The sequence below is a fragment of the Squalius cephalus genome, assembly GCF_949319135.1.
Source record: "Squalius cephalus genome assembly, chromosome: 18".
Classification (NCBI taxonomy): Eukaryota; Metazoa; Chordata; class Actinopteri; order Cypriniformes; family Leuciscidae; genus Squalius; species Squalius cephalus.
Window position 1 is genome coordinate 22,520,694 of NC_137139.1, and position 23,575 is coordinate 22,544,268.

A 23,575-nucleotide genomic window follows, 5' to 3' on the forward strand; every position below is an offset into this window, starting at 1 on the left:
TGTCGTCATTGTCTGCTCTTACATAGTAGCTCTGAGCCTCTGAGAGCCTGCAAGACAATTTCTCAATATTGTATATGGTGTCTTCAGAACATGAATATTTTTCAGGTGTCCACGGTTGAGAATTACTTGCCTATCTTCATCTGAAAGTTGTTGAATGAGTGTTCGTTGATGTGCTTCATCTGTTCTCGTAGCCTCATGGCATAGTCAGCCAGAGCTAGAATGTGTGAGCGGCCCTCTTTGTCGTACGTGGAGTCGTTCAATCCAGATGCTGCCATGTAAGTACTACCGATAGTTTTGATCTTCTCCAATTGCTTATATTTCTCTTCAGAAATGATCTATAAACAGTAAAGAACATACAGAATAAGATCTCTAAAAGCTATTTTTTTTACATGAAGGTAGCAACACAGAAACATGTGGCAGCCTTGTTTGTCTTGGTAACATAATTATAATTCTATTTAGTCATAGAATAAATTAATCATGCATGACAAATACTTGTAATTCATACAATGGCATTGGTAACTGAAAACGTTAGCTTTTGTGTGGCACATTTGCCTCCACACCATTAGGTGTCAGAATAAAGTCCAAGAGTACTGTAAAACTGAAGAGTTTTCTGAAATCATAAAACGATACTTCCATTTTTGTTTCAACCATTTTACCTCATCAAAGTCCGCGATGATCTCATTGAGCAGTCTTAGGCATTCCACACCCTCATTGTTGGCCTCCAGTTCAGTGTAGAACTCCGAGAAGTTGCTGATAGAAGCAAACATAACGGCCACACATTCACATGACTGATAGTAAAGTTCATCGTTTCGTCGTTCTCGCGCAAGGAAGTGGGCAGCCACATCTTTGGGCAGGATGTTGTGAAGGAGACGGCGGTTGTAGGCCTGCAGCTCCTCCATCTCCTCTTTCTCTTCAGTGGCCTGGTGAAGAATGACAGCAGAAGAAAGTCACCGATCATGCTGGGATCCAACTACTGGAAATGTATTTTTCGCTAAGTGATCAATTCAGAGACAGACTACAAGGGACACACCTGTAGCTTCCACAGGAAATCAAGGCGTGCGGTGGACTCGACCTGCTGTGCGTGCAGATAGAGAGCCAGCACAAACACAGTGAGGACGACTGGAATCGACACCCTCAGAGACACTTTAGTCGCCGTTTCCTGGCTATGTGGGAAAAGAACAACACAAATAGATTAGAATTGGCCAGAGACTGAGCAGAGAACATGACAAGAGTATTAGGTCATGTTTATTTAATTATAGATTACTGTTGTAGATCATACTATAGTAATCTATACTGTACATCTCATAATTTACATATTCAAGTCTTTACAATTATGGTTTAATGCGCCGTTCACACCAAGGACTATAACTAAAACAATAACCATAAAGATATAGTTATAAAATTATTCTAAATATAAAAAGAATAGCAGAGTTCACACCACAACTATAACAATAACGGCACAGATAAACGATATCTTTGGAATCACTTTCAGTTTTTTTTTTTTTTCAGTTGATGAATGATAAAAACTTTGACAGCCAATCAGAATCCACGCTGCTTTAAAGAGCTTAAGCATTTAAAGTGGCAGATGATAAAACTGCAGCGCGCGCCAATAATAAACAGAACATTCTCGTCCGCTGATGTGGACACAATATAGTTATCGTTATAGTTATATTTGAAGTAATCGTTATCGGTGTGAACGGCCTTTGCACTAAATTTAGGGTATACATTTACATTTTAGCAGTTCTTGCTTTCTCTGGGAATCAAACCCATAATATTGCCACTGCTAGCGCCATGCTCTACTGAGCTTCAGGAAAGCCCAATATAAATAGCTTTAAAACATACTGAATGAATGGAGACAAATGCACACTATATGCAAACATTGGAATCTAATATCTCGTATTCTAAAGCTCCTTCTGTCTTTGAACTCTCTTATAATCATGGAAAAATAAAGCATGACATTAACTCACCAATAATTTGTTTCATTGAAAGAATACCTGCGTAAGACAGACAAATTCCATTAGTGACCAACATGACCCACTCAACATATACCCCTACTAATGATAATTGAGCATAAACACCCAGAAAAATAATGCTACTATATGGGTAATTCGCATTAAGAGTGTGTGTGTGTGTGTGTGTGTGTGTGTGTGTGTGTGTGTGTGTGTGTGTGTGTGTGTGTGTGTGTGTGTGTGTGTGTGTGTGTGTGTGTGTGTGTGTGTGTGTGTGAGTGATGTTAGTATTGAGTTAATGTTACTGACTTACATGCCGACACATCTACTCTATATGTTAGCAGAGAATATCAGTGGTGGGAACAGCACTCACAGTGCATTGGCGGTGACCAGCAGGTCGCCGTTGTCCAGGAGACTGGCTAGGGGCCACTCCACTAGCAGCAGAAAGCAGACCTGGATGAAGAGCATGAGGACCAGCTTGCCTATACTGCTGATGTGCAGGTACACAGAGCAGCACAGCAGAGTCAGCAGCACACTGTATGTGAAATACTGGGAGCACAGGAACACAACCAGTCAAGACCATCATTCTGTTACCATGACAACAAGGGCAAATCAAGTTGTAGAAATTGTGAGCGAGACAGTATCTGAACACAGTAGGGAGACGTCATATATGTACACACTGACCTCGGGTAAAGGACATGCTGAAGGCTGTTCGGGACACAGGAAGAAAGGGTCCCCTGCTGGCCCAGTCAGATTATACAGCAAACACAGCGTGACTGAATCAGAAATATTCAGCTGTCCAGCCATACATTCCAGCAGATCCTCCAGGTCACAGGTAAACTGAAAAGATATTAAAAATTTGAAGTACTAAGCATAACTGAAAAGCTAAACATATTTTTTAATTAAACATTAAGTTTTTTCCAGTCGGTAATCAGGCTGCAATGTGTGTTAATTCAGCATATAATTAATTTTAACAATATTTAATAATCCTAAATATTTAATATATAATTCATAAATAATTGTCCAGGTTATGACTGGAAAAATGCTGTCATCTCCTCCTACTGAGAACTGAAGTAAATGAAATAAATGTACTACTACTATCTCTACTACTACAACCTCTACTACCTAATCTCTACTACTTATACTGCTGCTACTACTACTACAACTATCTCTACTACTACTACTACTACTACTACTACTACTACAACTATCTCTACTACTACTACTACTACTACTACTACTACTACTACTACTACTACTAGTAGTACCTCTACTACTACTACTACTACTACTACTACTACTACTACCTCTACTACTACTACTACTACTACTACTACTACTACTACTACTACTACTACTACCTCTACTACTACTACTACTACTACTACTACTAGTAGTACCTCTACTACTACTACTACTACTACTACTACTACTACTACTACTACTACCTCTACTACTACTACTACTACTACTACTACTACTTCTACTACTACTACTACTACTACTACTACCTCTACTACTACTACTACTACTACTACTACCTCTACTACTACTACTACTACTACTACTACTACTACTACTACTACTACTACAACTATCTCTACTACTACTACTACTACTACTACTACTAGTAGTACCTCTACTACTACTACTACTACTACTACTACTACCTCTACTACTACTACTACTACTACTACTACTACTACTACTACTACTACTACTACTACCTCTACTACTACTACTACTACTACTACTACTACTACTAGTACCTCTACTACTACTAATACCTCTACTACTTCTAGTGCTACTATTATTACTACTACTACTACTACTACTACTGCTAGTACTACTACTACTACTACTACTACTACTACTACTACTACACTACTATAATAATAATAATAATAATAATAATAATAATTGCATAACTAAATATTCAAAAATTAATCAAAGTTAAATTAAATTGATTCCAGAGTTTAAAAATCTTATTGAATGAGTGTTAATAAGTGTTATTGAATGAGTGCTGGTATTATTTTATTGGTATTAAGAGTGTTGAATCATACTGATAAACAGAAAAACCGAACAAACATTTTTTCAGACAGCAACAAACTGATGAGAATCCTACCATATTAACAAAGGCAGAAATGAAGAGAAGCAGAATCGTAAAGACTCCAACGAGCGTGCTGTTGATGCGGGATTGAACAATCCTCTTTGACACTGTCTGCAAGCGAACTGGGAAAAGCTGAAATAAGACAGTAACAAAAGAGGGAAAAAGCTTTGAATACATCAGAAAGCACCTTCATTTTCAAAAGAGTCATTAATTGCACATTCATTTGAATCGAAATTGCATTCTAGACTTCACGTATTGTACAAATGTGAAGGATCGAGTGAGGTAGTGACTGACCTTAGCGCAGGAATAAATGGCACATATAAAGAGGACATGGGCGAGAATAATAAAGATGCTGATGAACATGCCCAGCATTAACGGTGTACTGCAAGACAAAATCCACAACATCATTCAAACATACAGCAAATAAAGATCTCAACATTAATTCAAATTCCTTATTATAATTAATATTAATAATTCAACACCACTCACTGTGGAAATATGATGATTTGTATAGAAACAATGAAGCAGAAGACAAGGAGAGTACATGCCACATAACCACCAAAACGATCATCCACCTTTTTTGAATACTAAAAGCACAGAAAAGGTGTTACTGTAAGATGTTCAAACATTTGTTCAGTACTCTGAGGTTGTAAATGTTGTTTTAGTGCTGGACAGTGTTAAATATATGTTTTACAGGCTGTCTATTGACCTTTTTCTCCAAAAAAGGTGTTTGGAATGTGAGCAGGAACTTCTTGACGTGGTCTTTCCGCAGTTGGTTGATGCTGCGAGCATCAATGGCACGACCTAAAAACTCATCAACCTCGTCCTCTGGATTTAGAGCCTCTTGGGCACAGCGGCTGGGCAAAAGAACATACAGATGACAGCAAAAAAATTACATTAAATGTAAAGCATTAAGGTACTGTATAACATCCATAAGGGGATGGCATAAAATGTAGGTTTTTTTTATTAGTGGTCGTAAAATTTGCTTTCCTGAAGTGAAACCTGGCCTAGAATATTTATTTGATGTTGGCTCTATCCTTGAGCGACTCACAGATTGTGAAAACAGCCTGTGAAATCTAACCCATAAGCCCCCGCAGAGCCAGAGAGAATGGATTTGTGTCCTAATAAAACCAGAACTCACTTATCTTTGCTGGAGGCTTCATCTATGCCCTGAAAACAGACAGGTAGATTAGTTACAGTGGGCAGTAAAAACACAGTGGAAGTAGAAAAACACATTGTGAGTTTCATCTCAGACAGCTCTGAAGCCAACCCCACAGAGCCACTGCCACTTTAATTAACACTCAGAGACTTCGAATTACATTCAGAGTCAGAGACTGAGAGCTTGACAGCAAAAAGGGGAAAAAAAATCAGGTTCTTGTTTTCCAGTAAAAATATCTAAACACTCTTAAAATGAGACCAAAATTGACTTGAAGCAAATCTACTTTTTTAACTTTAAAAAATAACTTTTTTTAGTTTATAGTATAATCTGAATATATTAACATATGGTGTGTTTAATTTACAGTATGTGTTGTATACATTTTATTTTAAGGAATATAATTTAAGTTACTCCAGTGGCAGTAATCATTTTTTGTTTACATGGAACCTCATCAATTCAAGATACACCTTTGCTTTTGTATTTTAGTTTATAGTAGGCTATATTTTCAAATGTCATTCTACATTATATACAAACAATTTCATACATGATGTATAACATGATTTTATATGATTTTATATGATACATAACATAATATGATTTTGCCTTAAGTAAATGTGTTTAAGGATGTTTAGATATTTTTACTGTTTTTTTTTTTCTTTAAATTACACCTTATGAACACTTACTTGATAAGCAAAACTATCTTAGATATTGTATTTTAGTTCATGGCATATTTTTAATATATTATAATATAAACAATCATTAGCCACCAATAAAACAGTTTTTTTTTTTACATAAATCTTAGTAATACAAGATATAACTTCGCTTCAAGTAACTTATTTTTATGAATGTTTAGATATATTTTTACATGAAATACTGATTTAAAATATTCTAAAAAGCACAACATTTTTAATATATTAAACTATTGAAAACGAATTAAATTCTTTACATGTAATTTCTTGTAAAAAATAAAAAAAAATTTTTTTTACATGTAAATTATATGAAAAAATAATTTGTCCATATTGTGCATTAGATTAAATATTTTCTCCTCACTAATTAATACGGTCTGACACAATATTTATTTGTCATGCTATTACTGTCCCTGGTTTTTTCTTTGTGACACTGATGGAAACCAGAAAAGTCATCGCCTGGAAAAGGGAAAAATCAATTCGCACATAGGCAGTGCCAAGCTCCGGAGAAAATGGCTTCAATTATTACTTGTTGCTACACTCATAAAGAAGTGCAGGGGAGATCAGTCAGCGTGAGCCGTCAGAGGCGGAGTGAGAGAGGATGGAGCAGAGCTCACCATCTGTCTGAAAACTTTGGAATCTTTAGTCCTGGAGAAAGATCTGTCAGGAACCCACCGCGGCATCAGACCCTCTGAAGAGTTGGCTCTAGCGCGCTGCATCTTAGCCATCAAGGCTTTTTCCTCTTTCTGCAAGGGAAATTTGGCACAAAGGCATACACACAGGAAATTAAATAGTACTACAGCAAACTCAGATAAATAGAAATTTGATTGATCCCCAAAGGGAAATTCAGTCAGTTGTATCAGGGCATAACAAAACACAATCCCCCCCCCCCACCACCACCACCACCACCAAATACGATGCAATCGAGATCACCTGTTCAAGAATTTGCAGGGACCAGGGGTTAGCAATTACTTTTTGCATTGAGTTTGTTTGTAAATAATAGGGCTGCGCTGGTCAACTTTACAACCGCCCCATCGCGGCGCCCGAGTAACAAAACCCATTTTTATGTATGTAAATGCTGTTTTATGTGAATATCACGACACAAGTGAAGCACAAAGCTTTGTTTACAAAAGAAATAATAGGTTAGCAATTAAATATTACATCGCAACCATGGAAATGTGCTGAATGAGAGAGGTATATAAAGCCCATTTGTAATCTGTTTTGCGATCTGGTCAGCCGATTTTCCACGAATAGAACAATATCACATGAGTTATTCCATTAGACATGGAATCTTTTTCCCAAATCTTCACTCACATCTCACCCATTTTCGCAGGGTTTGTAAACATTTCTTCCTATCGTTCACTTTTAATTACTATATTCGCATCCTTTACTGTGGTAAAGTAAAATGCAGAAATTTAGTTTGGCTTTCACTGGCTGCACGACATCAAATTTACCTTAAATGCTTTGTACCTGCAGAAGATCAAATTTGCACTTCAGACCTTTTACAACAAGTGTTGTTTGCTTTGGAACATCAGGAGAAGACATGGAGATTTTAGACATTTACATTTTTGGGGAAATATAAAACTTATGTTTTTTCATTTATTATTTATTTAGGTTACTATGATTAACTGATATTTATTTAAATGTTTCACTGATGGAAGTGATCAAATAAACATGCACGTTTGTTACGAAGCGGATGTTTGAGCCTCATTTATTTATTTAATTTTAGATTTCAAAATGTATTTAATTTAGGTCTATTTTATCCTGTATATGTTATACACACATCCCAACCACTGAACCGGCAGTCGGTCCATTACCACCACGGTGGTAAAAAAAACTGCCACTATCACAGTCAAAATAATGTCCATGTGTCTGCATGTTACTGACCCGTTTCTGACTGCAGCCCAACACCAAAAATGTCTCAATGTTGTTTTTATTCAAGTATGCATTTCTCTCCCCTCCATAACCTGGTTCCACTTCATAGTCACCATTTAAATACTGCAGTGTGGCTTTGGTAATGTGGATCCGACTGAAAAAATTCACAATAGAAGAATTTTAGTGCGGTAACTGCTTAACACAAATCTCTATTTTCTTTACAGCCAACTTTAAATATGAAACTTATTAATACGGATCAAATGATCACATTTTTACCCTGCTTGGCCTCCCGCCTCCATCTGGTTGGCCAGTGTGACATCATTGGACCAGACATCAAACTGCCATTTGCGCAGACCAAGAACCCCACAGTGCACGCGGCCGCTATGTATGCCCACGCGCATGTTCACGTTCACTCCTGTGACCTCTCGCACCAATCTGCACATGTAGCGACATACATGTTTATTAATCGAAAAACGTGTTGTTGAGGAAGAGAGATCGATAGAGAAAATGATGTTGAGACAAACTTACGATATGGCCTCAATCATGTCCACTCCCATCTCCACACAGCAGTGTGCATGATCTGCCCTCGGCTCCGGAAGTCCAGACACACAGTAATAACAATCTCCCAAGATCTTGATCCGCAGACAGTGGTTTTCCTAAGAATTCAGACATAACACAGAAGATTTATGCAGTTATTATAGTAGAAATCCTGACTAATAGGATGCTATGATGTTCACATCCTTGTGGGTGGCTCCCAGAGTTTTTAGTAGCATATCGGCTAATAAAATAAAATAAACTATTTGCATCAGTTGATATTACATATTTAATTGTGCATTCTAATTTTCATCTATTTTTACATTTAGATTAGCTTTGCTGTCATCTAACACTCCCTTAAAGTTATTCTTTAAAATCAGTAATAATTTAATAATTCAATTTAGCAAAATCTCCAAATGAATATCCATTTTTCATACTGTACATTACATGTTGCAATGCCTAAATATACTACTAGCATTTAAAACAATTGATTTTAGCCTTTAGTTATTTTTAATGTACTGAGACAAAATAGTATAAATAAATATTATACGTTTTATTTAGACAAAATTGCACAAATAGTATTTCGACCATAAAATGAAAATAATTGCTAGCTTGTCGATATTGGCCACAAAGGTAAAATTGGCACATCCATAGTTGTTAAGCTGCAAAAAAATAATTTCTCAATGTTTTATTTAGTTTTTTTGACTTTTTAACCAGTAAAAATATTATAAAATACTTAAAACAAGAACACTACATATGATACTATGACTTGTTTTAAGATAATGTATCTTTAACACAAATATATTTTGTCTTTAACCGATTTTTAACTTCTAAAGAAAATCTAAAGAAACACTGCCAGAGCAGAAAAACTAAATAAACTCTGAAACTCTCATTCTCTGAAAGTATCATTATTTTATGGAGAGATGCTTCAGGTAAACGTATCTTATCTAAAGTATTTTTAGATCTTTTAATTGGAAACTTAGACCAAAAAAGGTCTGGAGAGTTTTATTAAGCACCAGGCAAAAAATCTAAGTTGCTTACAAGAACAGTAACACTAAAAATGAATTAATGTGGTCTACTTACCCAAGCCAATTTATCAAAGCGAGCAAAAAGCTCATTAAGGGTCATCACCAGCTCCTGGGCCGTGCACTGAGACGCCAAACTGGTGAAGCCCTCAATGTCCGCAAACAGGATACTGTTGAGAGGACAGACAGAAGACAAAGATAGACAGAGAAATTGAGATCAATAATCACAGAGCGCCTTGTCTGGGTCACTGAAGTTGGTTTGATGGGCTAAGCGAGAAAAAACATCGATTCAGTTCACTTTCTGAATGGAGGTTGGCCACTCTCAATACTTCAGTCTATCCTTCAATTAGAAAAGCAGGACTTGGCTGGTGTCCTTAAAGCCCTCATAGCCATGAGAAGGATAGTCGGTCATCAACTACAATTTAAGACATGACAGAATGGACACACTGTAAGGACAACATTATCGTGCGGCAATAGATGGCACTGTTGCCTTCATAAATGGCTGATAAAATTCACAACATTTGGAAAGCAGGATTCCTACACGGCCCGTGACATTTAGCATTTTCACACATCCAAGTTTTCCTAGCACAGATGCTTCAAGCTGGCTTGGATTATGCAGGACAACATGTTCATCAAGCCCTGAATTCCACACACTCCAGATATGTAACAGCTTTACTAAAGTGGCTTGCTGTCATTTCACGCAGCTTTAAGTTAATTGATTGTGTAACTTTTGGTATATCATAACAAGTTGCTGTATCCCAACTTGACCCTCAGAGAAAAAGGGGGAGAAAAAAAAAAACGAAGGAAAGTCATGTCTCAAGGACTGCGAGTTCGCTAATCTGCGTTTAAGCATTCAACATAGCTTCAGCCTTTGGAAAGATAACCTTAAGCGGTATCAGTGTCTAATGTGTCTGTGTTTTATCCAGGCTTGTCACCTGCTTTAATCACGTGGGTGCTGATTGTTATAACAGTGTCGGTTCACATTCGGGAGGTGTGAGGACAACATTGGCATCATTCCCATGCACTGGTCTTGGCATTTGTGTACCTGACGTTGTCGTGTTTCTGGATGTAGATCTTGTGGAACATCATATCCTCTTTCTTGGCGTTGATGTCTGCCTTCATCTCCATGGCAACGTGCCTTGGCAACACGGAGAGAAGCAGGCGCTCCTGGATCAGGTTTGAGATGACACCAGTGAGCATGTGTATAAGTACACATATACATATAAATATATATATATATATATATATATATATATATATATATATATATATATATCGGAATTGACAAAAAAAAAAAAAAAAAAAAAAACATACTTTTCCCCCTCAATTCCCTTTTTGAAAAGTGTGGTTTTTCTTGAAAATTTTTATTTTTCTATTATCGATCAGATATAGAGACGTCTGTCTATGTGTATGGTTGAATCTGCTGTCACTAGGATTTACTGTGCTAAGACCTCAAGCACAGCATGCTATCAGCATGCTTCATGCACATTCACGAGGTTAACAAGTGTGGCCGGGTAGGTGTGTTTGTGTACTCGAGTGCTTGCCAACCTGCTGCTGGTTCTCTCTCTGAAGGTGTATTCTGGCTTGGATGTATCCTCTGGTCTCCTTGAAGGCCTGTCTCTGAGACACCTCAGCTGGGTAGTGTGTGCAGATGCCAATGATGTTGGTGCACAGGAGAATCACTGCATTGGCAAATAGCTACGCAGAGAAAGAAAGAGAATAGTAAATTATGAATTTTGGACAAAGAGGGATGTGGAATAAACATCAGACTGTGATCAATGATAGAGATTTAAAGCTCACTCCTTTCACATCATTCATACTGAACACACACAATTTCAGGGATTTTAGATTAAGGAAATGGGAACTTCTATGGAGTGTGGAAACAGTCAGTATCAAAAAAGACATAATGAATGAATCAAGTTGCTTCACAACACTAAATGCTTTGAAAATGCTTGGAAATCCATATCTCTGAGGATGTGATTAAAAGTGAAACAAAACAAAAAACTTTTTTTTCCAGAAGTAAAAGTCAAAACATGCCCTCCCTTGTCCTTCAGCTGCAATCAGTTCCATGTGTGTATATCGGAGGGAAAAAATAAATATTAATTATTGTGAGCCAATCCCAGGCTTTACTAAAACTGCTTATTCTTTTTTATTCTAATTCAATTCATTAGCAGTTCATATATATTTTACAAGCTATTAAAACAAACACAACACCGTTACAGAGCACACAGAAATGTGGTCATAATGTCCAAGAACAGCTGAAGACCAATTAAATGTAATGGTGTAAGGCAGGGTTTCTCAAACTCGGTCCTGGAGGGCCACAGTCCTGCACAGTTTAGCTCCAACCCTGATCAAACACACCTAGCTGTGAGTTTCTAGTGATCCTGAAGACATTGATTAGCTTGCTCAGGTGTGTTTGATCAGGGTTGGAGCTAAACTGTGCAGGAGAGTGGCCCTCCACGACCGAGTTTGAGAAACCCTGGTGTAAGGAGTTAGGCCTGCTTTGTGCAGTAATCTGAAAAGCATTCAGCAATCAGCTTTGTGTTTCAGGTATTTTATCTCTATATCAGTACAAGGTTTAGATGGTATGCAGCCAAACCTGTCTTTAAGAGAACATAAGATGGTTTGCGGTCTTACTGCAAATGGTTTCTGAGAATTGTGTAACAGTTATATGGACAACATTTTAATCAGTTAATCTCACGAAAAACATATCAAGGTTGCATGTCACCACAAATCAAAAGAAACTATATTTTGCTCTTTAAAAAAAAAAAAAATCAAGCCTATTTTAAGATCTTTAAGATTAAGCCCATTTCTCCCCTAAATTCCCAGTACTGTAATGCGTCAGCTTTACTTTCCAGAGTGCTTGACTCTTGTATTGTCAATACAAGATCTTGACCAAAAATTGACCAATAACATCACAACATTTATTTCCATCAAGAGGTGCATATATTTTTGGTCAAGATCTTGTATTGGCAATGCAAGAGTCCAGCACTCTGTAAAGTTTACTCCAGCACATCCCAAAGACTTTCAATACATTTAATGTCTGGACTCAGAGGTGCCAATTCATGTGTGAAAATTATTCTTCATGCTCCCAACCATTCTTTCATAATTTGAGCCTGATTCATCTTGACATTGTCATCCTGAAATATGGCCATGATGTGTCTTCATACATGGTTGTTTAAGAAATGAAAAGCTACACATTCCATCAGTTAAGGTTAGAAGAACTGTTGCCAAACATATAATATGCTAGAAACATAATAATCACTGCAATAATGATACAATCACAGACTCTTAAGCAATTGCCTTTATTACCATATAGATACCTTTATGATAGAGATAGAGATAGAGATAGACGAGATAGACATAGACATACACACACATATACATATAAACATATATATAGTTCTAAATCATCCTGTTGATGTGATTCATTTTCTAGGCCCACTAGACCTTTCTTGAGCAAGACTCTTTACTTCTGGCTATATGATACTGATGTCTCCATGTAGACAATGCTCCACAGATAGTGCCTCTTCCTGGTCTCCTTGCATGGAAATGCTATCGGGTGTACATGGTCATAACATTAAATTAAATATTGAACATAACTGGGAACACACAAGGCCAAAAAGTGGTTATTATGTGTAAGAGTACAGTTCTATTATCGACAACCCATGCAAACACATCTAGTCAATTTTCCATCAGTCAGAAACAGTTTGGCTGAGAGAATTTGTTAAGGCCTATTTCTTTGCAACAAGCATTTTCTTCTTTGCCGAAGAGGAACGGTCTTTATTTATCCACTTGACAAGAAATGGCACAGCAGAGCTTCAGAAAAATAGCTCCACTCCCTCTTTTAAGTGCCCCTAGAGTGAATGTACAAACATCTTCAGATTTGAGAGTTCAGGAAGAAAAGCCAGACCCATCAGGCATCCATATGAGCAGATGACGTTATCAGTTTGTGTAATTTCAGCAATAAGGTGGGTTCTGTGGTCCATTTGCAAAAGTTTTCCAAAACTAAAATGGCTTTTCCATTCAAGGGACACTTACTAACACCAATGGTCCAAGACACCAAGCTGATTAGACATGGAAAATATGGGGATGTGGCCGCAGACACAACAGATTGCCAATTGTCCAACTGTGGTCAGAAAAAGCAAGCAACAAGATGTGCAGAAAGTAATCAACTAGGCAAGTAATCGTTCACCAACTTATTGTTTTTAAAGAAGTCTCTTATGCTCAACAAGGCTTCATTTATTTGATAATAAAAATACAGTGAAACAGCAATTTACTCCTGTGATGGCAAAGCTGATTTTTTATAGGATCATTACTGCAGTCTTCATTGTCACATGATCCTTTAGAAAGTATTCTAATATGCTGATTTGCTGCTGAAGAAACATTTCTTATTATCAACGTTAAAAACAGTTGTGCTGCATAATATTTTTGTGGAAACTGTGATAAAAAAATGTCTTGACCAATTTAATTTATTCTTGCTGAATAAAAGTATAAATCTCTTTTTAAAAAATGACCACAAACTTTTGAATAGTAGTAAATGTATCATGCTCATAATTTAATTTAATTTATTAATTTTAATTTAAGTAATTGGGTAATCAGTTACTCATTTTTGATGTGTTAAACTACTCCACTACTCCTACAAAATTACAAAATGCCAATCCATCAAATGTGCCATTTTACCATAAACGTCATGATTGCATTCGATCAGAAGTTACCATTAATCTGCTAATGCTTTTGTACTGATACATGACAAAGCCCACGTGCTTTATTCCTGTGATCTCCAATATGCAGCAGCCCCCCTCAGTTCATCTGTATTATTTCATCTATATCGCACTGACTGGGAGTAGATCATATCAGTGAAATTTAAAAAAGCGGTTGACATTTCAACTGACAGATCTGACAAAAGAAATGTCACATGCTTTTACCTCACAGCAAAACTGATTAAATGAAACTGCCAGATCACTCACTGAGCATGTGTGTGTGTATAAGACAAGGAGCCACACAGTGCGCAGTCAGTCTCTCAGTGTTAGGGGACTGTGTGTTTAGAAATGTCAGAGAACAAAGACACTGCTATTTTATTTAATCATCATATTAAAGCTGACCTGAACTGAAACAGACTGTGAACCTTTTGTACCAGTGTGGAGGCACAACGAGCCAAACCAGACCATGCCTTCCCAAATCTTTTGTATTCATTATATGAACTTGTGAAACCATTTCGTCTAATGCGAGGACTTTTCAGCTTGGGAGTAAGAATTTGTATACAGTACACAACATTTTTGCAGCCAAAACATACCAGTCATAATGTTGCTGACACACATTGTATGGAGCAGGGCTGGTGTGGGAAGAGTGTGGGATGATGGGATTTTATTCAGAGAAACTCTTTAACAGGGACTCTTTAACAGCCTTCCTCTTTAACAGAGACTTTTCCTTCCAAAGAGTCTAAACATTGGCTTATAAGGTGGTACACTGAAGCTTCTTCTGCTTGTAACAGAATTTAACAGTGCCACAAAGGTAGCTAACATGAAGGAGAAATGACTGAGAAACAGAAAGAAATACAGACTAACAAAATAATTATTGGCACACTGCGTGTGATCAAGAGAAGCTCTTGCCATCTCCCCTGAAAGATGCAGAAATATATCACAGACTCTGAAGTCATTACATGTTTCATGACTATGACATAATGATGGTGTTTAAGATTTAAATGTGCCGTGGGGTCACATGACTCAAGACTAGAGCAGAAATCCATCCAGATGTTGTTGCTGTCTTGGCAACCACGAGTTGAAAACATCAAGTTATATAGGGAGTGGTGTCACTTCCAGACGATTAACTTTGTCAAACATGACTTGTGCTGGGGTGGATTTATTCTCTGTTCACTTTGTCACTTTCTTGGAACAAAGGAAGTAATGAAGAAAGACAGAGGAATTTTTCTATTATTATTAAATTGTTTTAGTTTAAAATGTTACATATTGTTTTCAATAACTGAACATTTCCATTTGAAGGAAAGAAGGAAGGTAGGCACAAAGAAAAAAGGAAAGGAAAGGAAAGGAAAGGAAAGGAAAGGAAAGGAAAGGAAAGGAAAGGAAAGGAAAGGAAAGGAAAGGAAAGGAAAGGAAAGGAAAGGAAAGGAAAGGAAAGGAAAGGAAAGGAAAGGAAAGGAAAGGAAAGGAAAGGAAAGGAAAAGGAAAGAGACTGGGACTTTGACTTTGACTTTGGCACTAAGCTAAGTCATAGTTTGGGCCAAACTAAAATTGGTCTCAGCTGAGCAGTGAAGCCATTTAGTGAACTTTGAGAAAAATGGCAACAAACACAATGGGCTCAGCAGATCTGGATCAAGGCCATGCAATAGATAAAGAAAGAACACTTATGAATTTATGTTTTAAAATCACGTGGCATATCTCCCAGAGACAAAGGGAGATTTTCAAAACAAAGCTTGACGCTAATGGCCCTCTTCATCAACCATCTTCCTTATTAGGATCATTTGGAAAACAATCACTGGGAGATTTCAATGTTTTCCTGACTTAATTTTTTTTCCAGGAACCCCACCCATACAGTATCTCAGTCCTGGCACAATACCACGGACCATCCTCAGGGAAGAACATGTTGTCTTGACGTTTGTTGCTGTGAGCTACAGCGTCCTGAAACCCCTCAAGCTAGGACTACTCAATACACTTACTATCACTAGCTCTCTCAGAGATAGAAACACTGATTGCCAGAACGCCCACCACACACCAGCTTATTGGTGGAGAGGAGAGAGAGTAATAAAGCCAATCAGTATATATGGGGATGATTAGGAGGCCATGATGTACAATGGGCAAATTTGGCCAGGATGCCGGGGTTAAACCCCTACTCTTTTTTCCGAAGGACATCCTCTTCCATCATCCTCTTCCTCTCTATATGCTTTATCCTGATACAGTCTGATACTGAATCTATGGCACAAAACATACCATGTGATGAGGGTACTCCGACTCCAAGTGAATTTAGGCAAAACAACATTATAAAAGCAAGAAAAATGGTTACTCATTTTGAGATTTGCTTAAAATACATTTAACAGTGTTATTAAATAATGTGCATACCAGATTACATTTTAAGCCATTATTCACTGAAATTATTGTCTGACTGCTTTGGTCACCATTGACTTTCATTGTATGGAAAAGAGCTGCTTGGGCACAGCTGCTATACCATAAGGATAAACTCTGTCAATCCTGATCTCAGGAGCCATTGCAACAAAGCAAACAAATAAGATCAGAAGGAATTAGAGCAGGAGGAGTGGTGGAGAACGGGTGAGGATAAAAAAAAAGAGAGGAGGCAGAACATCTAAATGAATAGATAAGTAGGCAAAACAGTCAGTTTCTGGGAAGTCGCCGTTGAGCGAAAGCTCTGGTTTCGCTGGGCTGTTACATAATATAGCCAAAGCCCTACTCGCACTGGAACTTGGCCCAGAAACGTAATATTATATACACAAGTATACACGCACAACCTTATGATAGGATTTAGTTAAAGGTCCATGGAGGACTATATTGACAATTTAATCATGATGTTTATTTGAAGGGAATGTCGGATGCAGCTGAAGTGTTTGCAGCATGAATGAGAAAGCTTTTAAGTTTTAAGGTGGTCTGTGAACCGCCTTACCAAGCAAATTCCTGGAAAGAGTAACTCGTAAAAACATCTTTGACCTTGAATGAACTTGTCATATCTACTGAGGTCTCATCCCTACATCACTGACTGCATTCAAAAGCAGGCATATGAAAAGTAACTTTACGACAGAGCATTTTAAACTGATTTAAACTGCAAATAAATAGTAGTTCATGAGGATTTAAAGTCCACTCATAAACATGAGGAAAAAACATTTGATGTGCAAGCGAAATGAGGTTAAGGTCAAAGCTTTTTTCCCCATTTAAAACAAATGTAGGCAGTCTTTTCCTCTATTTCTACTATGGGATGGTTTATTTCTTTATCATTCATAACAGTTTGAGGCCCCGGGCCCCTGATAAATTACCATGTCGGCCTGAAGAAAGAAGGAAATTTACAAATAGGCCACAGAGTCAGTCGTCTGATTCTAGACTATGAAAAAAAGCCCTCAGCAGTGCAAAAGATGCATTCGCCTTTTATAGTGCAATAATTATCTCATCAAAACAAACAGCTGCGAATTAGACATATCCAGCAATAGTTCAATACGCTTGATGCCTTTGGGCTCAGGACATATGACAGCTGTATACAAATGAATGATCAAAAACAGAAAGCCAAGGGAAAACAAATTGAGGATCCAAACAAACCAACAAATTAGCACTGACCTAAAAAGCTTCAGAGCGTGAGACTGAAATCTGGAGTTTTTACCTGTTTGTTCTAATGGTTAAAGGGATAGTTTTAACCAAAAAATTCTGTCATTATTTACTCACCCCCTCATGTTATTTTGTTCAAAAGAATCTCTGAAGAATTAATTGTGCCATATAATATAACAGCTCATAGTGACCTGGGGCAGTCAAACACCACAAAAAGCAACAGAACATTATCAGTTTACATTCTAACGTTATAATGTGATGCCTAAAGTTATTTGTAGCCGTCAAAATGATTGTGTTTTATTTTAGACAAATAGTATAGTATATAAGAGTAATACTGGCAATAACATAAAAATAAATTGGTTTACACTACTGATCAAACTTTTTGGTTCAGTTATAGCCTATATTTAAAAAGAAATCTGAAAGAAATTAATACTTTTATTTAGCAAGTATGCATTAAATGGATCAAAAGTGATAGTTAAGGCATTTATAATGTTACCAAAAAAAATAAAAATTCAAAAAAATGCTTTTTAACTTTCTATTTATTATAAAAAAATCCTGATGTTTTCACAAAAAAATAAAGCAGCTGTCAAACAACTGTTTTGAACATTGATAATACTAAGAAAGAAATTATATTTATTTTGAAAAGAATTTCTTATGATTATCAAGAGACACTGAAGACTGTAGAAATGGCAATTCAAGGTATAGCATGGATTCATTCAGAAACCTGAAGTTTCTGTCAATGTATAGCAAGAGCTTCATAATGTTTTTGTTTTTTTAGATCTACTTTTCTCTTTCAGAAAAAAAATAACAGCATATGAGTTTGGAACAACATAAGAATGAGTAAATAATTGTGTAATTCTTTTATTTCCTTTTGGGTTAACGGATGACAAAAACATAAATAAAAATGATATAAAAGTGTCCCGTCGATGTTACTGAAGTCCATAAAATAAATGTGTTCCTCCTTTTCTTATTCTGAGCCCTGTACTAATGTGCTCCAGGACTGCACTGAGCCTGTCTGTCACAAGCACACAAGGTCAGACAAGCACAGTGACACAAGTGACAGGCACGTGACAAACACCTCCTCCTTCTCCTGCCTGGCATGGACATTATGTTTTGTTTACATACATACAAAGAGACACTGTGCTTAAAAAAAAGTTCTCACAGGAAACCGCAATATTCCTGAGACACTTCAAAGCACCATGTCAGGAATTTCTTATCATTATGATGAACTTGGAAAGGGTAAAGTGGCACTGGGTAGTGCTCGATTTACGTTGAACAGCAAACAGAGCATTTCTTCACACGAATACCCAAAATAAAAATGGCATGAAAGTAAAGGCGTCCTAATCTAAAGGATTATACTGTAGACATTAAGCTCTCAGTAGTCCAAGTCACAGAATTTAAGTCAAATGCCGAGGCAAATCAAGCAATTTCCTACAAGCAAATGAGCCAAATGAAATGCCATACTGCTCTGAAATCTACTTAAACCTTTCAGAGTCCTCAATTCTCCAATGCACAGCAAAAGCACACAGGTCACCACAACGGCCTGAATCCAAAAAAAGATGGCCTGAAATCCCACAAAACATCAATTGGTCCCGATGAAACATACACCGAAAGAGAGAGACCTAAAGGTACAAAGGTGTGATACATAGAAGAGACAGAGAACAGTGGAAATCAATAGTTTCCCCAGACGAAAAAGACAAGAATGAGAAAATGCATCAATACTTGAATAATCTGATGATTAGATTTAGATATGTCAAAGGAGTGTGAAAATTAACCTGATTAAAATATCAACCTCCATCACCAAAATATAAAAGCATTTCTCTGTCGTTAGAAACCTGTATGACTTATTTTCTTTCGTGGAACACAAAAGAAGAGATTCTGACAACTAGGCTTCTCCTTTCCATAAAATTTCAACTAAAAAAATGGCAGAAAACCACCATAAAAGTAGTCCATACGACTTGTGCACTATTTTACAATCCATATGAGCTTTGGATGAGAAAAAGACTGAAATTTATGTCATTGTGAACTACTTTATATTTGCCTCTGGCCTACAGTAAGAAGAAAACTCAATGAACTTAGCTATAGAGCATAACAGAGTTTTGATTCAAGTTTTATGTGGGTTCAACTCTGGTGAAATGACCATATTATTCGCTGCCTAATTTATTTTTTCTAACCCAGAGTGAAACACTAGAGAAATAAACAAGGAGGGAAAAGCACCACAGCCTGTTTGTCATGATAATTACCGTTTACCACCATTATTGGAATCCTAATATATGAGCCTAATACAATTTGGCAGTCACAATGCTAAAACACAGTATTTGCTTTGAAAGAGAAAGCCCCGGTCATTAGGAAACCATAGAGTCTGCTATTACAGGCCTTGGCGTGACCCATGTTTGAAATGTTATTATTAGACATGCTATTATCATCACCTTTATCAACACACACATATCATGTTCAACATTGTACTTATCATTAAATCCTAATTTATGACACCTCCTCCTGTGCCGATTAGTCAGGCACGGTGGTCCACCGCTCAGGGCAGAGCAAGCGCTAATCTTGAGGTTGACCCGAGGTCAGCCAGAAGTTTTGATTGATCGCTCAGCAGGCAAAACAGCTGTTGGCGCTACAATTTTGAGACACATGTTGTTTGCGCTTTCTAAAATGAAATTTGGAGATTGCAGATGAGCATCATTTAGAATTGAATGATTCAATGTTCATTAAACTGATAGTTCTCCCAGAAATTAAAGTTCTATCATTACTTAATCATGTATTACTTACTTTCTTCAGGGAAAGATACTTTGAAGAATGCTGCAACTGTTTTTTGTCCATGCAATGAAAAGTCAATGGGTTTCAAATAACATTGGACCTCATTGACTTTTATTGTGTAGACAAGAAGAAGAAAAAAAAACAGACATCAAAATATCTTCTTTTGTGCTCCACAGGAGGATTAAATTTATATGGGTTTGGAATGACATGAGGCTGAGTAAATTACAGGGGAAAAAAAAAGTTTTCACTGCAAAACAAGTGCTGCAAGTGACCTGTATTATTTGATGCTAAAAATTAGAAAATACAGCTAAATTATTATATTGTCATTGGGGCAAAAAAAACACAATTTCAAGTGCTTCTAATTAAGCTTCTTTTGAAAATGCCTCCAAAAATAATTCAAAAGCATTTTTTAAATGAGGCAGGTTCTGAACAAAAAACTGAAGACTATACAATTATTATATCAAACAAAGTACCAACAACTAGTGAGCCAAAATCATTAAAAACTCTTCAAATACTGCAATCTGATTAGTGAGTGGCGCATTTTTTTCACCACTCTGAAACTACATGCCTATAAACCAGCATGACATCACCACTGAGCTCACAGGAATATCTACATGCCTGCATTCTTCTTCATACACAAATTGCTCATAAGACTTTAATGTACAGTTAAAACGTGTGGCACTCACAGTGCAGTAATCTGTTTCTCGGCTGCAGAAGAATGGCCATCAGCGCATCTCAAAACTACTCATCATATTGTACAAAACAGGTTTTTCACCCTGAGATAGCTACAGTACATGCTCCGGGCATCTGGCCAAAATGTCACTCTTTGCAGTTCACATTATAACAGGTACGCTAATTAAAGTTGATTTCTGCTTCCATTAAACTTTTAGAACAATTCCAGAGAGTATAAAGTCAAAGTTTATTCTCATCACTATGAATTTCCCTGGAATTTCACTTGAATGTTTTCAGGAATCAATAAAGTCTATATATTTACATGTGTGTGTGTGTGTGTGTGTGTGTGTGTGTGTGTGTGTGTGTGTGCGTGTCTGGCTGGCTATGCACCAGTTCATTTACCTACTAAACACAAACGTGTAACCAGGTCTCAGGCTAAAAATAACATGTTCAGCTTGGTGTCTCTGAAAAAGGTGTTACATTTATGTCTTTAATTTGCTGGTCTCTTCATGAGCCTAGTTCAATCCCACGGGACAATGTTGGAACAAAAGGCACATAACAGGTGCTCTCATAGTTTGGACTCACACAGTGCCAGTGAAAACACAGAGTTTACAGTTTCTCCATATGACAAACAAAAAACATGCCTGTCAATAAGCAGTCAGTTGACCATACATTTTTCCATTTGAACGACAGGCTTTACATTAAAATTTTTTCCATAAACAGCTGTAAGTGGGCGGTTGTCCATAAAAGCCCGTTCACACCAAGGACAATAACGATAAAGATATAATTAAAAAAATCTTTCTAAATATAAAAGAATAGCAGGGTTCATCCAACTATAAAGACAACTGCACAGAGAAACGATATAGTTGGAATCACTTTCAGAATGATATTTTCCAGCTGATGAACGATAAAAACATTGACAGCCAATCAGATTGGATCCTGCTTTGGATCCTGAGCTAGAGCATTTAAAGTGGCAGACACAAAACTGCAGTGCACCTATAATAAACAAACATTATCATCCGCTGGTGTGAACAGGCCATAACATGACACTTTTTAAATTAATATCAAATTTATTTATTTTTTACATTTATTAGTTTTTTTTGGAAATTGATTGAATTTTGAAAACTGGACAATACCAGAGCCAAAACAGAATGTGAGTTTGCTAAAAACAATATCTATTGTGCTAATGATTAATGTGTCTCAATTTAACGATTAAAGAGACCTATGTCTCAAAGGAAAAAATGTTATAGAGAAAGAGTAGGAAAAATTTATATTAAAATTACAAAGACAAATTTTAACATTTGGAACAATGTTGAATCATTCACTGTAAGACCAGGATTATGCAATATACAAGATTTGAATCATTTTTTCACCATGCCTAGTTTATTTTAAAAGGCCTTGTGCACTGTAAAAAAAAAAATCCTGTTAAATTTATGGTAAAAAACTGGCAATAACGTTTCCAGTTTTACAGGATGCCTGTATATTTTACAACTTATAACCATATATTTTATTAAGTGATATAATGTTAATACTTTACCAAAATTGGCCTTTTTTCCCTTAAAATGTACTGATAACCACCACAATAATGCAGGTGGCAAAATAAAAAGCCACATGAAGAATCACAATTCATCGTAAGCGGTCTGTTCATAGTCAGTGCGCTCGTTGTATGTGCGTAGCCTACATAATGGTACTTTGACCAGCTGAGAACTCATGAAGAGCTTTTAAAATGTGTAAAGGCATCAAAACAGCGGCAGGAAGTCCTCCGTCACACACACAAAAGATCTGCTGCGAAGGAGAAAAGGTTCTGATGCCTGTACCGAACTGTGATGGCAACATCACGACTATGATGAGAAAAAAATGTGTGAGCATTCAGTCCTTTTTAGGGTCTCATCTTCCTGTTTTTGGTTCATTTACATGCCTTTGGTCCGTGTTGCATTCATATTTCATTCGAACCGCACCATAGTTAGTTTGGAAGCGGACCGAGACCCATCTTTTCAGCGGTCTCGGTCCACTTGTTTGGTGCGCATCAGGGTTCGGATGGCAGCAACCGCACTAACAGAGCAATATCATGCCAAGTGTGAACACACCCTAAAATAACACAATAAACATTAACTAAATAACACAAAATGTAACACAAAACATACAAATGTACATAACTAATAAGAAAAATAAGTAAATAATGTAATCATATGTGATGTTTAATTCAGGGACTTCTGGGAATGTCTTTTACTGTTTGTTTGTTTTTTACCGTAAAGTTCATAGTTTTTACTCTTAAGAGAGCAGCAGTGTGGAGCTTTTCACCCACACAGCGGCATTTCAAGCACATAAAGCCTCTGTGGCTTCCACAACTGAGGGCCATCTCATGAGCCCTGTTGTGAAAAGGGAATTCATGACTACAAGTGAGAGAGAGTGCGAGAGCAATCGAAAGAAAGCCTGGGGTGGCTATCTTTTTTCAGCCATGCGCGTCAGTCCGACGCTATTTCATACTGTCGATCGACAGCCATTCCTGTCACCACCCCA

The 23,575-nt window shown here is 36.9% G+C and overlaps 1 protein-coding gene across 2 annotated transcripts in view; it reads right to left on the reverse strand.

Annotated features, from left to right (window-relative positions):
- adcy6b (adenylate cyclase 6b) overlaps positions 1 to 23,575 on the reverse strand; it is a 32,074-nt gene that overhangs the window by 1,711 nt on the left and 6,788 nt on the right. For both annotated transcript variants that reach the window (XM_079849170.1, XM_079849171.1), the window contains exons 4-21: positions 10,884 to 11,033; positions 10,381 to 10,502; positions 9,394 to 9,505; positions 8,305 to 8,432; positions 8,053 to 8,211; positions 7,789 to 7,930; positions 6,519 to 6,647; positions 5,201 to 5,229; positions 4,769 to 4,916; positions 4,549 to 4,646; positions 4,354 to 4,441; positions 4,075 to 4,191; positions 2,634 to 2,789; positions 2,323 to 2,498; positions 1,968 to 1,994; positions 1,031 to 1,163; positions 657 to 920; positions 131 to 335 (exon numbers count right to left, since the gene is read on the reverse strand). In XM_079849170.1, coding sequence (XP_079705296.1) covers positions 131 to 335; positions 657 to 920; positions 1,031 to 1,163; positions 1,968 to 1,994; positions 2,323 to 2,498; positions 2,634 to 2,789; positions 4,075 to 4,191; positions 4,354 to 4,441; positions 4,549 to 4,646; positions 4,769 to 4,916; positions 5,201 to 5,229; positions 6,519 to 6,647; positions 7,789 to 7,930; positions 8,053 to 8,211; positions 8,305 to 8,432; positions 9,394 to 9,505; positions 10,381 to 10,502; positions 10,884 to 11,033 — 2,383 coding nt within the window. The remainder of the gene's footprint in view (positions 1 to 130; positions 336 to 656; positions 921 to 1,030; positions 1,164 to 1,967; positions 1,995 to 2,322; positions 2,499 to 2,633; positions 2,790 to 4,074; positions 4,192 to 4,353; positions 4,442 to 4,548; positions 4,647 to 4,768; positions 4,917 to 5,200; positions 5,230 to 6,518; positions 6,648 to 7,788; positions 7,931 to 8,052; positions 8,212 to 8,304; positions 8,433 to 9,393; positions 9,506 to 10,380; positions 10,503 to 10,883; positions 11,034 to 23,575) is intronic.